The 16,957-nt window shown below is 39.6% G+C and overlaps 1 protein-coding gene and 1 long non-coding RNA gene across 6 annotated transcripts in view; one reads left to right on the forward strand and one right to left on the reverse strand.

Annotated features, from left to right (window-relative positions):
- ADGRB3 (adhesion G protein-coupled receptor B3) overlaps positions 1–10,668 on the forward strand; it is a 455,754-nt gene extending 445,086 nt beyond the window's left edge. For 4 of the 5 annotated variants that reach the window (XM_083729825.1, XM_083729824.1, XM_083729826.1 and 1 more), the window contains 3 exons: positions 37–72; positions 7,676–7,780; positions 9,844–10,668. In XM_083729825.1, coding sequence (XP_083585951.1) covers positions 37–72; positions 7,676–7,780; positions 9,844–10,035 — 333 coding nt within the window. In that variant the 3' untranslated portion in view covers positions 10,036–10,668. Of the gene's footprint in view, positions 1–36; positions 73–7,675; positions 7,781–8,988; positions 9,810–9,843 lie in introns of those variants that run through there. The other variant, XM_083729828.1, reaches the window with a different exon arrangement.
- LOC310840845 overlaps positions 1–16,957 on the reverse strand; it is a 69,281-nt gene that overhangs the window by 12,376 nt on the left and 39,948 nt on the right. The window lies entirely within an intron of this gene.

The raw sequence follows: 16,957 nt of genomic DNA on the forward strand, positions 1-16,957 counted from the left end.
TGTTTTGTTTTGTTTCCCTCACTCAATCCTTAATAGAGAAGAAAATCACGCTATTCTGACCTCGACTTTGAAGTAAGTTTTCTTATTTCGGCTGTATTTGATTTAAAGCAATGTGAATGTGAAGTGTTTATCTTAATAAATATTTTGACAGCTTTTATAGAGACAGCTTTTGCTAAACTTCGTTTTTTGAAAGCTATGCTAGAGTTGTCCCTTTTCAATGTATCATAAATCTTCACTTTTTAAAGCATTTCCAAAGCTCCACTTTCACAGTCCATTTGAACTTGGATGAATGGAATTTCCCCCCTATTTTAAATATCTATACAATATTCTGTGACTCCCTCCCTTCTTGAGGATTATGGCTTTCCCTATGAGAGAAGAGGACTAGAGCTTATTTACATATGTTGATCTATTTAAACGTTTTGCACAGCAAGAGCCTCATTGCTGAATTTTGAGATTGAGCTGGATAAAAGAAACTCTAGCTAGCAGTCAGGGCAACCAGCCAGAACAGTTAAGGGAAAAAAAGGTCATCAAGCTCTCTTGCATGCTGAGCTAGGCTGTTGTCAGCCAGACCAATGGCCAGATAGCATCACCCATTCCATATTTAACAATCTGGACTGAAGCCTGTATAGGTACTTCCAGAGAAATCTGTAACTCTGTGCTGTACACATGACAATATTCCCAGGTCTTTATGGCCTCTGAAACTCTGCTGTGAACATGCAGGGAGGCAATTGTACATAGTGAGTGGGAATCAGGCCTGCAACTGAATTAGGTAATGAGGCATGGAGAGAAATGAAACATACTTATATGAAGCTGCTGTCTACCAAATCAGACCAGATCTCTGTAGTCACAGCCTTGCTATGAGAGCTTTTAAATGAAGATGCCATGACCTGCAGCTCCAGCTTTCTGTGTTCTGAGACACTGTTACTTATCTACTGTTCTAGATCTTCTAAGCACTTGATTTTGGAGTTTCAGGTCCATTTAGGATATTATAAATTGGATATCTAAATATTAAAACAGATTGTTTTTGGAAAGTCTGGGCTTGATTATTCAGTCGATGGAGATATGGGTGCTATATAAAATCTCCACTGATTAAGATTATTTAATCCTAAACACAATTGTTATCCAGAGGGTCAGGCGGGGGGGGGGGGGGAGAGTTCAAATCATTAATGAAATGTATAGGATTAGTACCTAACACTCTGATCCTAACCCCACTACATGAATATGAGTGCCACCCGTTTCAGTGGAAGATGCTTTCAATAAATGTGTTTAGAATTGAGCGGTGCCTCTGTATACTCAGAGCAGAAAGTCCCTCGTCTATTCAGTGGAATATTAATGATTTGTGGAATCTTGCTTTATGCATAAGCTTCCTGTTCACGCAAGTTAACTATCTGATATAATTAATTATGTGTTCCTCTTGTGAAGCTGAAGCTTCACCATGTTTGCATAGCCAATATACACTTAGGACCACTTTATCATCGCCTGAGAAGCATGTAGTAACTGTAATTTGAAAAATAATCCATATTAATGTGAATGGGCACAGAGCAGTATAAAGCACAAGATATGCTGTGAACAGCCTTCTTGCATTTGAGAGAAGAATCTGATTTACCATTAGCACATACCTGATAAAAATGCTATTAAAAGAAAAGCCTAATGTTTCCTAAACTGTTCCTTATAAAAAAATACCTCTAATCTAAAAAGCCTACATTGTCATAGGGACACAGAGCGCTCCCTTATACTGAGTCAGATCAACTAGTCCAGGGGTTCCCAGACTGTGGCCCATGGACTACATCTGATCTGCAAGCTTCATTCAGGTGGTCTGCAGCATTATCCTCATTAAACAGTCATATTAAATTTTAATTGTATTGTTATTGCTTCCTTACTGAAACTGTAATGCAATAAAACACAATGTAAGTTCTACAGAATGCAAACTGTAATACAATAAAATACAATGTGATAATAATGGAAGCAATATATACAATTAGAAACCATACAGCATTTGTAGCACGGTGCACTGCAGTTGCTACAGTGGGAAGAAAAATCATTCAGTGGTCCACCAAGACCACCAGCAATTTTCAAGTGGTCCAGGAAAGGTATTCAAACCATGGCACTAGTCCATCTAATTCAGTACTGTCTACACGGACAGGCAGCAGCTCTCTAAAGTTTCAGATAGGAAGTCTCTCCCATCCCTACCTGGAGATTCCAGGGATTGAACCTGGTACCTTTCTGTATGCAAGGCAGGTGCTCTACCGATGAGCTTCAGCATTTCCCAGGTAGCATAATTAGGAAGCTGTTGTTAATTCAAAGGAGCATCATAGTATGCCTATGAAGAACAGACAGTAATCTCAACCCACACCAATAACTGTGGTACAAGATTTTGATTGCAGAATGATTTTTTTCACTTGCAGAGTGAGGCTCCAATCCTACCCCATTTACCAGGGAGTAAGCTCTGCTGAATTCACTGGGATCTTCTTAAGAGTAGCTATGGTTAGGATTGCAGCTAAAACTTTCATATTACAAGCAGACAGACAGTGATGACATCCCCTCCCCCAAAAAAATTGATATTAACAACATAATGTCACATGTGATTAATAATAATATATATGATTAGTTTTAAGAATGTGTCTGTAATGTATTGCTGAGCTTGAAATATCTAACCATTAGAAACCCTGCCTGGCCATGATTCATGTCAGTCAGCGCTTGTGCCCTTATAGCATTAGGTGCCACTTAAACAGCCACTGAACATCTATAAAGGAACCAAAGACAACTATCTTTTTTCCATATATTTTTTTTTCCTTTGGCTAGTGAATGCCTAGCAGCAGTAAGATCAATGAGTCACTGGTTCAGGAATCTGAATTCAACAGTTAAAGGTTCTCCCTGGCAACTGACAAAAGCTCTCCAGCTGCCTCAAAATCCAGGCTGCATACTTGCTGTAGGGCAAACTTATAAAGCTGCTCAGGTTGCTGCTATCTTAGCCCCACTGTGTGTGTGTGGAAAAATGGCCAGGAAACTCTGTTGTCTCTGCAAGTGGGAGATCTAATAAAAACAGAAATGCACATAAGTATCATTTACCCACACACTTTGATTTGCTTATTGCTGTCTTCCCACCCACCCCCTTCAATCATCAGCCACACTAACTTAGCTTTGGGGTGGTCAGATTTTTAAAATGCCAGAGATTCTAACTCTGTAAGTGCTCTGAAGAAGGTAGACATTCTGCAGGTGCAGCTTCTCCTGACACAGTAGTGTAGTGAAGGGGAAAGTGGCACATGTGGAAGAATGCTGTGCCCTAGGAGTTCTTTAGAGGGAAGAAATTATGCCCCCTTCAGAATGTCATCACCTTAGAACATTAACTTCCATGGGGTGGGGGAGAAATTTGATTCAGTTTGCAATTGAAAGTGAATCCAGTTTGCAGTTTCCAAACCAGCATGCAAACTGAAACCTGACCATAAAATCACATAGCTGGAAATGACTCTAAGGGTCATCTAAGTCCAGCCACCTGCAATGCATGAATCTCAACCACAACATCCAAGACAGATGGCCATCCTTTGAAATTCACCCTTCTGCAGCTACACAAGGGGTACAAAAATGCATATTTTAGGGTAAAATGTGCATTAAAATGCATATATTCGTGAATGAAAATGTAAAATACATTATACTGGGGGAGCATAAATATTAGGGAATATAGGCTTTGCAAAAACATGTACATTAGACAAAACTGCGCACGCATCTGTATTATTAGGAGAACATTGCACTAAAATGCTGGAGAATTATCGCGAGGGTTTTTTAAAGAATCATAAAGTGATGAGGAGAATAGAACTTAAAACTTGGGGGGGGGGGGGAATGAAAAACAGAGAGAAACCAAACTTGACAGATTAGCCCGTCCCTACTTCCCACACTGCTGATTCAGAGTGCAAGGGAAAGAACGGCGGAGGAGAAGGCAGATACAAAGGATGAAAGGCAGAACCAGGATGAAACTGCGCTTGCTATTACATAACGAAAAACAAGCTCAGGTCAAGGAAGTGGGGAGGAGAAGAACACTCAATGCAATTCTACTCTGTACTTCTTGAAAATGTAACCCCATGTCAGGGGTGGGGAACCCTTTGCAGCCTGAGGGCATTATTATCTCATGAGCAACCTTACCGGGGCCACATGCCAGTATAGGTTCGGACCAGAAGGAAAAGTAGGCAAGGCAATTGATTCCTACCTTTTGTAACAGTAGGCGACTTTCCACTCATGTAAAATTAAGAGGCTTGCACCTTCTCACACCCACGCCCTTTCATCCAAGTAAGCATAAGTGCAAAAGCATCTTCTTGTCACTTTCCACCAGATTTTCAGGGGCAGGCGTTAAGCTAACCAGCCTGTAACTTTCAGGTTCCATCCTGGTTCCCTTTCTAAAAATTGGTGTTACCTTGGCACAGCTCCAGTCCTCAGGCATGGAAGCTGATCTGAGGAACAAGTTACACATCCTTGGTAGAAGACCATATTAGAGCTGTTAAAGAACTCTCGGGTAGATGCCATCCAGAACCAGTGGTTAGTCAGTTTTTATTTTGTCTGCTAGGCCTAGATCTTCATCTATCACCAACCCTATTTGCCCTAGTTTTTCAGACTCCTTTCCTGCAAAAGCACTCAAAGAGGGTGCAGAGCAGGGCTGGGACCTAGGGAGTGCCCAAGGAACCGGCTATAGATAGGCACAGAGGGTTGTATTTGGCCCTTCAGCTAGCCATTCCCCATCTCTGGGCTTTACAACGGAGGTGAGGAGGGGAGAATGAAATTAAGCCTGCTTGTCTCACCTCTTCATCCCCACACATAGATGGGCTCTTCTACACAGAATCTGTGCACATGCAACATTGGAAGGCAGGCCTGTGGGCTCAATTGTTTTCCTCCAAGAACTGCCATTTGCACATGAAATGGAGAAAAGATACAGGTTCGGTCTGCAGCATTTCAAGTTTGGACTCACAGGTCCTGATTATTCTGCAGATTTTGGCTATGTGTCGTCATCCCCTGCCCCACCGCCCAAAAGATTTTTTTTCCAGGCATCCACTTAATGAATCTTCATACCGAGTAGGAAGCTATGACGCATTAACAACTAAATCAACCTACCTTAAAGGCAATTAAAACTTTTTTTTAAAGTATATAAGGAGAAATTATATAATCACCATACTGAGCAAATACTGTGACTCATAACTATGCCATTTAGAAAGTCAGATATTCAGCTTGGTTCTCTTTCTTCGAGAATTTTTCTCTATGGCAACTGATTTGAAGACATCCTTCCTATCACGGAAGAGAGCAGATTTTAGCATCTGATAAATACAGATGATGCCTTGCACGTCTAAAACATTCTGTTCTCCTTTATCTGTCATCCTGTTACATATTTTTAAATTGTCTGACAAAGTGATTGCAAGGATGTGTGTACATTTTGCCAAGCTCACCAACTGTTGCTCCTCTTGTTGTTGAAGCGGGAGTACCACAGGTGCCCCTTCAGCATGGAGAGGCACACATATATATATTGGCTGGATCCTAAGATGTTCAGGAAGCTAGCATAAAGGAAATTTCTCATACCTCCCACCCTTGAGAAGCCTCTTCAGTAGTTCAAGCTCCCCTCCTGAACAATGTGGGATGGTGCACAATGGAGGGCCAATGTGGGAGGTGCGAATCTCTCAAAATCAAGCTTTTGTTCTACATAAGTAAGTTTCCAAAAGGAAAGTTCTTTCTCTTTGCAGTCCCCCACAGCCCATTCCATACTGTCTCTCCAGAGAGGTCTTTGCGGATTGCTATGCTCAATGCTTTCTTGTCAGAGCTCGTGCAGTGAGGAGGCAAGAAGCCCGGTCCCACTCAGGCTTGAATCCATGTGCTATATGCAAATCATGCATGAGTAGGACTTAGGAGTAGATGAATATGTTAATTTTGTTTTCTCTCAGCTTCTAGTTTTCCCAGTATTAAATTCAGTTCTCTACATTTCCACAACAATGTGCAATTTTTAATTAAAAGAAAAAGCCTCATGAAAATGAACCAGCATTTTAGTGTGGATTTTTTATAATAAACACTTTTCTTTATGCTGTTGTGGCTAATATTCACATTTTTGCAAGTAGTTCCTCCTAATATAGTGTATTTTTGTATGCTGTGTTCTAAAATATATGATTATGCACACTTTCCCCCACCATGTGCATTTTTGAAAAACCACAACACAAAATTTGGAGAAGTTAACATTTTGAAGGATAGTTGGCTTTGTCTTTCATTACGTATATTGGTTTGAGAAGTGCAAATTAGGCAGTTCTCATTAAAATGCAAACAAAACTGAATTTTTCTTACAGCACAATCTTACCCACATTTACTCACAGAAAGACTCAGAATTCAGGGGAGAGCACTACTTCCTAATAAGTGAATTTAAGATTGTAGCCACTGTTCCACAATCCTGTTATCTTTGGAAGTGGAACCAGTTATGTGTGTAGGGCCAAGTTTGCTACCTGGCATTACTAACAGTAAGATTAATACCTTGGAAACCCAGGAAATCACTTATGTGAGACTTCCTTCATAAATTTAGGTCTACTATCTCTTAGGAGAATTATGTTTTGCAAGAAGGATCTCACTGAATCCTGCAGAACCCCACAATTCTTTAGAGGTTAATTGGTTTATAATTGCTTGCTATGTTCTCATGCCCACATTGTGAATTATGTTGCCACTGCTTGAGGCATCAGAAATCTAATCTCAGATTCAGATTTCTTCTGATAACCTTGATCCTAAACTAATTTATACTGGAGCAGGACTCAGATCCAGACTTTGCCATGCTTTGAGTAGAATAGACCCAGTGAAATCCATGGGTGCTGGCCATGATTATGTCCCATTTTTCTTAATGTGTGTACCCTAAGAATAATATAGATGCAGCCTAGGATAAGAGTGGTCTAGAGGGGCACATTTAGCTTCCAAGCCTGAGGCTGCCAATCCCTCATCTATGAGACTTTGGGAGCTTTAATGATCAACCTATTAAAAAACGAGTCTCCCCTGGGGTTGTGTTGACATTTTCAACACTTAAGGCTCAGCCACACTTTCTTTTGTGTCAGCATTTCTAGGCAAAGGTCTGGACTTTCTAGCCCCATGTCCAAGAAGGTGTGTGTATCCCAGCACTTTCCCTGGGGAAACTCGTGTTTTACTGCTGAAACACAACAAACAGCAATCAGGGTTTCTGTGGATTGCTGTTTGCTCCAATTCAGCAGTAAAACGGGTTTTCCTGGGGAAAGCACCAGGACAAAAAAATGAACTGTTCAGACATGGACTAGGAAAGCCTGAACCTATATGTAGAAAGCATACAGCAAAGGTAAGTGTGGGTGAGCCCTTACTTTAAACAAAAAACTGGCTTTAATTGGCAAGCAATGTAGCCTGTTCTTAGTGATAGCTGCTATATTCATAGCACATATGTGGGTAGCACAAAGGAATTGGGTAGTGGTTTGGGCAACTCAGTAAAGGGAAGGAGAAAAGGCAATGCTCTGTATCTGGGAAGTGTATTACAAAGATCAAATAGGAGACGGTGCAATTAATTTTGAGTTCATTGTGTCTATAGGAAAGAGACAGCCCAGCCCAGCCAAATTCAATTTGCTTTATTAAGTTGGATGAAATAATGGTTCTTTTAAAACTGTGCCATGATTCATTATAAAGTATTAAGCAATTATATTCTATTTTGCAGAAGGTCATGCATACGAGGAAGAGGCACATGGAATTGTTTCAGGAATTAAATCAGAAATTTCAGACACTAGACAGATTTCGAGATGTACCAAAATCAGGCAGTATGGTAAGTAAACTGTTTTGTTTTGTTTTATTTTGCTATCCTCTTATGTACTTTTAATCTCTTACCATTTAAGAATTATTGAGAAAGTTGTGAATTTAAGGTAGAGTCATCTCAAAATGAGAACTTATTATTCTCTTTCAGTGAGAATTGCCTAATAAGTAGAAAGCTCTCTAGCAGCTAGAACAGGGATGGGAAACTTCAGGCTTAGGGGCCAGGTGTGGCACTTCAGGCAGACCACACCATATTCCAAGCTCCCCGTTGGTACCCATTAGTACCCTTCCACTACTACTTGAGTACTTTTGCTAAGCTTGACTGTGTCCTTGAACTGTGTCCATGAACCTCTGGCTTCCTGGATGAAGAATGTGTATGTCCGGGGGGGGGGGGTCAGCCCTCTGACTAAAGGGCTACAGCTTAAGTAACATAGTAACATCAACTTCCAAATGCATAAAAATCATTGCAATCAAATATTTGTATTATATGTTATTGGATGTAAAACAATTGTCTTAAGAATGAATATGTACTGAATATTCAACATTCACAGAAGACCATTTTTTAATAATTGTATATATTATTCCCTCGTAAAATAGTTTAAAATTACAATTTGGAGTTATAAGAAAAACATTAAATTGAACCTGAAATATGCCAAAGCCTTCCAACAACATATCTCTTGGCTGTTAATTTAAGACCAGCTGTGGTGATGTGCCTTTATGGAAGTGTTAAAAATAAAGGTTCAATATATAAAAATAGACTATATTTCAGGGTTTACTAGCAAGTGCTTTATTAGCTTCTGTGTAAACTTGAAAAGGACGTCATGTTAGAAGAAAAATATTCAGGATTAGAAAGGCCCATTGTTTGTTTGCTTTTCTGATATGAGACCTTCTTTATAATGAGAAGCTCACACATTTCGTGCCACTATTAGAATTTTATCTGGCTTCCATTATTTTCACAAGCTCTCTTCTTGCTCCCAGAGAAGGAATGGCAATATATCTACTTAGAATTTTATGGCCATGTACTGAATTGAGTAGATTTATTATTATTATTATTATTATTATTATTATTATTATTATTTGGGATCTGATGACTAGTTGTTAAAAGATTTCCCACTTTGCTGCCAATTTTGAAGAGAATTTATGGAAACTAGCTCGTTTCAGTCCTAAAAAATAATCTTTAAAAGATTAAATATCAGCTTAATCCCTTTGCTCCTATATCAGATCAGCCAAGGCAATGAAAAGTGACATAGACTACACATCCGGCAGGAACTAAGCTTTGATGAGTCTCCGAGGAAAAGAATCATCTAACTGTTGGGCAACCACCAATAATGGTTCCCTATATTTACCCTCATCATATATTCTTGGCATGCAGCTACAATGAACAAGACAAGTATCCTTGATTAATCTTAGATACTGTGATGGGGCTGAGGCAAGGAAAGGCTGCTGAGGGCCTTACAAAAGCCAGCACTGGATAGCGATGTTTCTCATCTGGGAGTTTGGATTACACTTAGCCTCAAGTTGTCACATGCTGTATTTGAGGGACACTTACAGTAGCTATGACAAGCCTTTAAATCCCACTTTGCAATTGAGAGGAGAGCTTTCAATGTCTTGCATTACAGGGCCCACCACTAACCCAAACACACAGTCAGTTCCCAAGAAGGCTGTAAAACGGGCAGCTAATCCAATTTGGTGGGAAGTGCTCCTTGTCAAGTTAATTCCTGCTCACCTTTCTAGGAAATTGCAAGTAAATATATAGCTGTCAGAGATGGTCAGCAAACCTTTGCTTCACTCAGTTCCAACTCTGCTACTGGGAGTTTGTTAGCAGATCTGCTGGCAAGCCTTTCAGTGTGCCGATTGCACGTAAAAAAGGATGAGAAAACTGGCTGAATTTTGGCCAGTCTGGCACCCTTCAAAGCCATTTTATCTCTCTTGATGTCTGTTTTTACATGTGATCTCTTGAAGGATCAAATCGGCAAAGAGGAAGTTTTTAAAAGTTGTTTCTCTCTCTCTCTCTCTCTCTCTCTCTCTCTCTCTCTCCCCCTCCCGCACCCCACCTCATTCCTTTCATTCCCGCAGGAAAATCCAACAGCAGCCAGCAAGGCTCCCTGGGACACTTTCAAAAACACAAGTGACTACCCACATTATACCACAATAAATGTATTAGATACAGAAGCAAAAGATGCTTTAGAACTAAGACCATCAGAATGGGAGAAGTGTCTGAACTTGCCTCTAGATGTACAAGAAGGTGATTTTCAAACAGAGGTTTAACGAAAGAGGAAACAAACTGAAGCAAAAGCGAGATATAGAACAATTTTGTTTGCACTGACACTCCAGAGACTTGGGAAGCCTGACACGCCAATCTGAACATTGTGGCTGAGGCGTGTCAGCACCTTCATGTGCCAAATGTCAGTGGTTTCTTTTCGTATGATATATTCCCACTAGCAAAACTAGTGGAGAGCCCAGGTGTACAATTCTTACCATCGTGTCTTGTAAGTACCCGTGGAATGGATTTGTAAGGTAAATCTTTATAGATAAACCTCAAGCAACGGTTCATGTTGTAACAGCTTCATCTGGTTTAGTTTTCAAAAAACTTCACCATGAAGCACAATGTATATATTTATGCAGTTTTTAAAGTTTATAACAGTCTGTTTGGCCATTACTACACTTTTTACTTTATAATATAAAAAAGCAAAGTTTTGTCGTCATTAAATGAATGTCTGTTGAGCTACATTCTTCATTGCTTTAAATGCAATAAAGTAATAATCTCACTTTTATATGAATAATATATTTCACATCTTTATTACTGCAGTTTTCTCTGGAAAGCTCAGAGTAGCTTCTCCTGCTGCAGCTGTGTATAAAATATTTAAAATGTTGTATGGTGTAAATAAACTTTTGTCTACATATCAGTATTTTCAGTGCATTTTATTTTGGATTTGTTTATCGGAAATTTGCATATTTATAAAGTTTTCTTAAACAAAACAGAAGCTGAAAATGTATTCAGAATTTTAATAGCATACTGTTATTACTCCTTTGAGACTAATGATTTCTCAAATGTAATAATAGGTTTGCGTGGCTGTTCTATTTTTCTACTCTATGGAGGCAACACACAATGTAAATTGGCCTTGTAAGAGCATTGCCAAATTAGTTCTACTATATGCAGGTCTTAAGCTTTTTTATTTAGCTGCAGAAAGACAACTTTTTAGACAAATACTGTTCAACAAACAGAACTTGAGGGAAATGCTTCTCTGGCTCTTACTGCCACCACCATACAGTGTAGTTTTGTTATAATTTCTTACTATTATTCTTATTATCAAGATTTATTACCTCCTTCAGTACTGAGGTACATAGCATGACTCTCTGCCAGAAAAATTAAATAATATATTCCATAAAAGATTCAGTGCTTAAGACGACAGCAAATCATCTTTTAACTTCAATCGGAACTAAGATTTTTTAACCCAGTATTTTGTATCAATGAATAGTATGTAAAGAAGCCAATACTGAATAAATATATTAGTAAACTGGTCTGCATGGTAAAATAAAACATGCTGATACATGGAAAATGTAATGTTGTCTGCCCAATTACATAGCTTAAAACACCTGCCATTCTGCAAGATGTTCTCCATGCTTTTATAGCTTAATTGGACTGAGAAATACCCACCTCTTTAAGTATTGTAAGTATGCTGCTTGGCTTTTTCTTATGACTAAAAAATTAGTATTGTTTGATTACAACTGTTGCCAGAAGCCAAATGTAAGTCAACAGCAGGGTTTTCTTTCAGCTGGAATTCAGTTCCGGCACCTCTCAGATGGATCCCAGCACCTCACCATTGCCATTCTAAGAGAATGAGGGAGGTGTTTATAGTAAGTTCCAGCACCTCATTTTCAAGAACAATAGCACCAGTCAACCGTAACTTGGGGGGAGGGGGCATCGCCTAGGAACTCTGAACAACAGCAGAAACTCCAATTGCCATAGCTGGTGACTCAGACAGAGTAGTTCCTATGGTTAAAGCACAATCATCAGCAAAGAAAGTGCATAAATGGGTCCAGCAAAGGTACCAGATAGGCCTCTTGAATATTGCAACATCCAGTGACTGCCTGGGATGGAGGCTTTGATAGATATGGTACCACCTAAGCTTCCCTGTCATGTTGCACGCAGTGCTTTTCAGTGGAGCAGCTCATGCACTAAGATGCCACTCTTCCAAATGATGTGCAGGCCAAAATTCAGTTACAATCCCGTGATACACAGTTGCTCCAAATGGTTTGTGCATACAAGTACATGGATGTAGCCAACACAAAGTTCAAAAATTAGGGTTCTCCCCAGTTCCCAAAATGCCATGGAGGTGAATTATCCCACCATGCTCCCACCTGGGTGACGCCCCTTTCCGTTGCTGCCCTGCACCTGGCGATTGCTGCCACAGCAGCATCAACTCACAGGACTGCAACTGTGTGGCACTGTGGGCCGTCTCGTAATGCCATGATTGTCAATACTGAATGGGTCCAGCCCTCAAGCCATGGATTGCCGATGAAGTAGCTCGCTAACCTCTTCGCTAATCATTTAATATGCTGGCTTTTCCTCTTGAAATATAATAATAATGCACTCATAATACAATCAGCACTTGCAGGGCTTTCTAAAAGCATGTCAGATTACAGAGCTCTCAATTATTTATTTGGCTGGCTTAGTGTTAAACCAGAAAATGTACTGTCTTCGGGGACACAAGCATGTTTGCTAAGAGTGTTTGCAGCTGCTGTTTTTCACATGGAGCAATGTAGGATGAGTCAGGCTTGGAAGGGGGGAATGGAAAAGTACTGTGTTTTATGAGTAGTTGTATGTGAGGGACATGGGTGGCACTGTGGGTTAAACCACAGAGCCTAGGACTTGCCGATCAAAAGGTCGGCGGTTCGAATCCCAGTGACGGGGTGAGCTCCCATTGCTCGGTCCCTGCTCCTGCCAACCTAGCAGTTCGAAAGCACGTCAAAGTGCAAGTAGATAAATAGGTACCACTCCGACGGGAAGGTAAACGGCGTTTCCGTGTGCTGCTCTGGTTCGCCAGAAGCGGCTTAGTTATGCTGGCCACATGACCCGGAAGCTGTATGCCGGCTCCCTCGCCCAATAAAGCGAGATGAGCGCCGCAACCCCAGAGTTGGCCACGACTGGATCTAATGGTCAGGGGTCCCTTTACCTTTACGTGCTGTACTCCCTTTCAAATGGTAATGGGACAATCCAACCAGGAGGTATGTATGTGTGGAGGCAGACATTTGCATGTATGCCCCTTGCTGGATAAGAACTGCCTGCACAGCAGCTGGAGCTGGGTAGACATAGCGGTGCCACTATACAGTAACATGAGTACCAATCAAAAACAATTTTTGCAAGAAGTGAGGGTACAATGTATTTCTCGCCCCTACCCTCTTCTTCCTCCTGAGGACTGCTCTCTAGTGAGCTGCCAATCCAGTGCTCTGTGCCTGCTCAACTGGGCCACTTATGTATGTTTTCAATTTTCAATTTAATTTGTACTTCAATGAAATCTTGTTTTCAACAAAAATGAGAATTACCTATTACTTTAAATGGGTTTGTATTTTATGTGATTTTTTTTGGTTACTCATTATATAGTATAACAACAGCTGACCTTGCTAAATATTATAGACTGCATACATACCATACATTTAAAGCACATTCCAAGAATTCAGGGAACTGTAGTATACTCATTGCAGAGCTACTATTACCAACACCCTTGACAAACTAGAGTTTTCATTGGGCGGGGGCTGTTTTAAATACATGGGATGCATGCAGCTTCAGAAACTTGCCTAAAACCTTTTTCAATGAGCCTACTCAGATGTATAATTTAGCTACCTATATTGGTTTTGTAAAAGTTTTACTGATTTTATCTGTGTTTCAATTATTATGATTTTTATGTATATGTTTTATGGTTCTGTGGATTTTAGCTGTGCTTCATCTACAGTTTTATTATGTACACTGCTTGGAGAGCTCTGTGATTAAGTGGTTTATAAATCTTCTAAATAATTTAATATAAAGTGACATGCTTTCCATTGCTCTGTAGTCCTGCACTGGAACTGTGTTTGCGAGAGCTAAACGGGATGAAATATTAAGCCACCTAAGCACAATGTCTAAAACATCTCTTGCCACACTTGGAAAAATTGCACGCACCCAATATGCACCAAGTGGCTCCTTCTGTGCACAAGAACTTGAGAGCATATGTGAAGCCTTCCCACAACAGTGAAGATGTGACACTCCTGGCAGAACTGCTCCATGGGTGCTCTAGGGATATCATGGAACACTGCCCCGGCACCAAGTCCTCAGTATTTGTTTCTATCACAGTTAGTCAAAGGGTTACTTATAATTACTCCGGGACCAGAGAGTGTTGGTATTATTGCTTTAGCATCTGGAATGTTTTCCACCATCCTGGGTGGTAGCGTGCCATGCTGGCAACAGATTGCAGGCTTCATTTGTTCCATCCACTGTTAGTTCTATACAATAAGTCATGTTCTGTACCCCTTTTCCTCCAGAACTAGGGTTGATCGCTTAAATAGATGGAATTCTAAAATGCTTAACTCCATTGATTTTGTACCCCTATTTTCTCCAACTCCCACACCCACTTCACATAATTAATGTCTGGTGGCATCTCTGTTTTCTAAGATGGTTGTTAACAATGCTATTTTTCTCGTAAAAAACACCTCTTATAATGGCAATGGCACCCACCCGAGAGGTGCCAGAACTGAGTTCCAGTGAGTTCTGGCTGGAAAAAAAGGCCTGGTTGTTAATTAGTTCTGTTGAAATTATATTGCAACTGCCATCACAACAGAGCTAAAGTTCTGGTAGGTCATTGTGCATATGGCTGCAGATGTTACAAATACAAAGGTAGCAAAAAGCTACCTAAAGATTATCCTTCCACATCATTTTTATTTTCCAGGTAGACACCTGCTTCTTAATCAGATAGTCTCCCCTGATGCAACAATTACTGCTTTCATCTACATGGAAATAATGTACTACTGGAAGATAAGGGTACAGTCCATTTTTGGCACAGTTGTCTCCAATAAATGTGGCACTTCTTTCTACATTCCACTGCTCTTCTGCCTGTAAATATTTTAGGTCATCATACCTGCAATCTCAGTAAAATTGTTTTGTTTTGCTTTTTCCACAATCCAGTGGTTAAATCTTTATAAGGTGCTACCATGTTTGTATATTTTGCTAGGACAATTCAACAGCTCTTTCTCTTTCTGGAGAAGTAAATACATTTCATCAGTGTCTCTCTTAAAAATGAATGATTGGCTCAGTAAATAAAATTCTGCCTTTGACAAGAGATACCGAAGCAACAGCTCACTTCTATGATCTACTGCCCTGTATAGAGGAAGTGGTGCTTTTGAAGGTGTGACTATCATTTGAAGGGAACACTCTTGCACCAAGTAAAGAGTTGAGGAAGGAGTTTCAATCAATAAAATGTATGACTGCCATTTGTTAAATAAAGCTGTGAAGTAGCTCAAGATGTCAAGAGTACATACATCATCCTCAGTGTTGCATTGCAAGCTTCTTTGCCCTCCCCATAGCTGTTATGTGAACATAAATCTCTAATTCTGTCTGGATTGTGGAGTCACAATTCTAAGTTAGCATATATAACAGTATTTAAACAGTATTAAACTTTAGGCGGTTCTGCTTCACTTCTTGTTCTTCCAAGTGTCCTTATTTTCCTAGATTTACAGAAGCCATCCTGGTTTTCAATTTGATCCCAGAATGTCCTACTTTTTCTTAGGACGCCCCTATTTTCATTGGAAAAATGTTGGAGGGTATAAAGTTATCCAACCCTTTAGCCATCTGAAAGCAGCCCTGAATAGGGAAGGTTTTTAAAAATATTTAATGTTTTTATATATGTTGGAAGCCGTCCAAAGCAGCTGGGAGATATTATTATTATTATTATTATTATTATTATTAAATTTAATTTCCAATCAATACAAACACCAAAATAAAAAAACATGTACAACAAAAAACCATAACAATAATAACACAAATTGACAACACAAATTTAAATGCAGTAATATCCCTATGCCTACTACTCCTTGTTTATCACCACTCTCTCCCCCCTCTATTTCCCACTGTTATCCCCCTTGTCACTTATATATTCGTTCCAAATTTCTTCGTATTTATCCATTCTTATTTTGCATTGACAAGCAATTCTTTCGTATGTAGACAGATTAGCTACATTTATTATTATTATACACAAACTTGCTTTCAGTTCATACGAAATGTGTGCTAAATTTGTTAAAGACTACTATTTATGTGAAGGCCTTGCTGTTGTTTGCTGCGCCTCTCTGACTTCTTCAAAGTGGAGCTTATGATATAAGCTCCTGAAAGTTGACTGTTTTATGGAAAGAGCATTGAGTAAAAACGTGTCATTGTTAACAATGAGCAGGCACTGAAATAGGCAGGGGGTTTTGCTTCCCATTACCTTTTCATGTTTGTGTCTGTTTCTGGCTGGAAAATATTTTGGCCGTGCGGTATGATATTTCATTTTGTGAGCAGAGAAAAGTAAACAATTTTTTAAAAATGTGAAGTCCTTGTATCAATGTAAGTAAAAGGGTTAGGACAGCAGTCAGCAAGAGAGACTTAATGATACAGATGGAAGGCACAGGTTAAGGGAACAACTACCAGGAAGCGATTCTGCACAGAAAGCAGAGCTGGAGGGTCAGAGAGAGAAGTTAAAGAAAGCTTGCTTAAATAGAGTTATTTGCTTGATGATACTCTAACCAGATGACCTTCATGGTTCCTTCCAACTCTGCAGTTCTGTGATTCTATTATTCTAACACTATTTGAAACAGTCCTTATTAAAGAGGAGACCGTGGAAGTAAAATTTAGTTCACTGACGGCTTTGCCTGGCTTAGGTGCCCACCGTCTACGAATCAGGAGTCTGAGCAGTAGATACTAATTCATTAAAATCACAATATTTTCGAATAAAAGGAACTTTGTTGTTTTTAAGTAATTTAATTGTGCCAACAACTCCCTTCTCTGAAATGATTCTCTGATGGATTCTTATTTTTTGTTTGTTTTAAATAAAGTTCTACAATTTCTTTCTTGTGAGTTTTCCTGCAACAATATTAAGAACATCAAATGTCTACTAGGGCCAATTTCCCCCCAGCTTTTTATTTCTATTTTTTTCTATTTTTTACTTTTTAGTTTGACTAAATG

Source organism: Podarcis gaigeae (assembly GCF_964106915.1).
Source record: "Podarcis gaigeae genome assembly, chromosome: 3".
NCBI lineage: Eukaryota > Metazoa > Chordata > Lepidosauria > Squamata > Lacertidae > Podarcis > Podarcis gaigeae.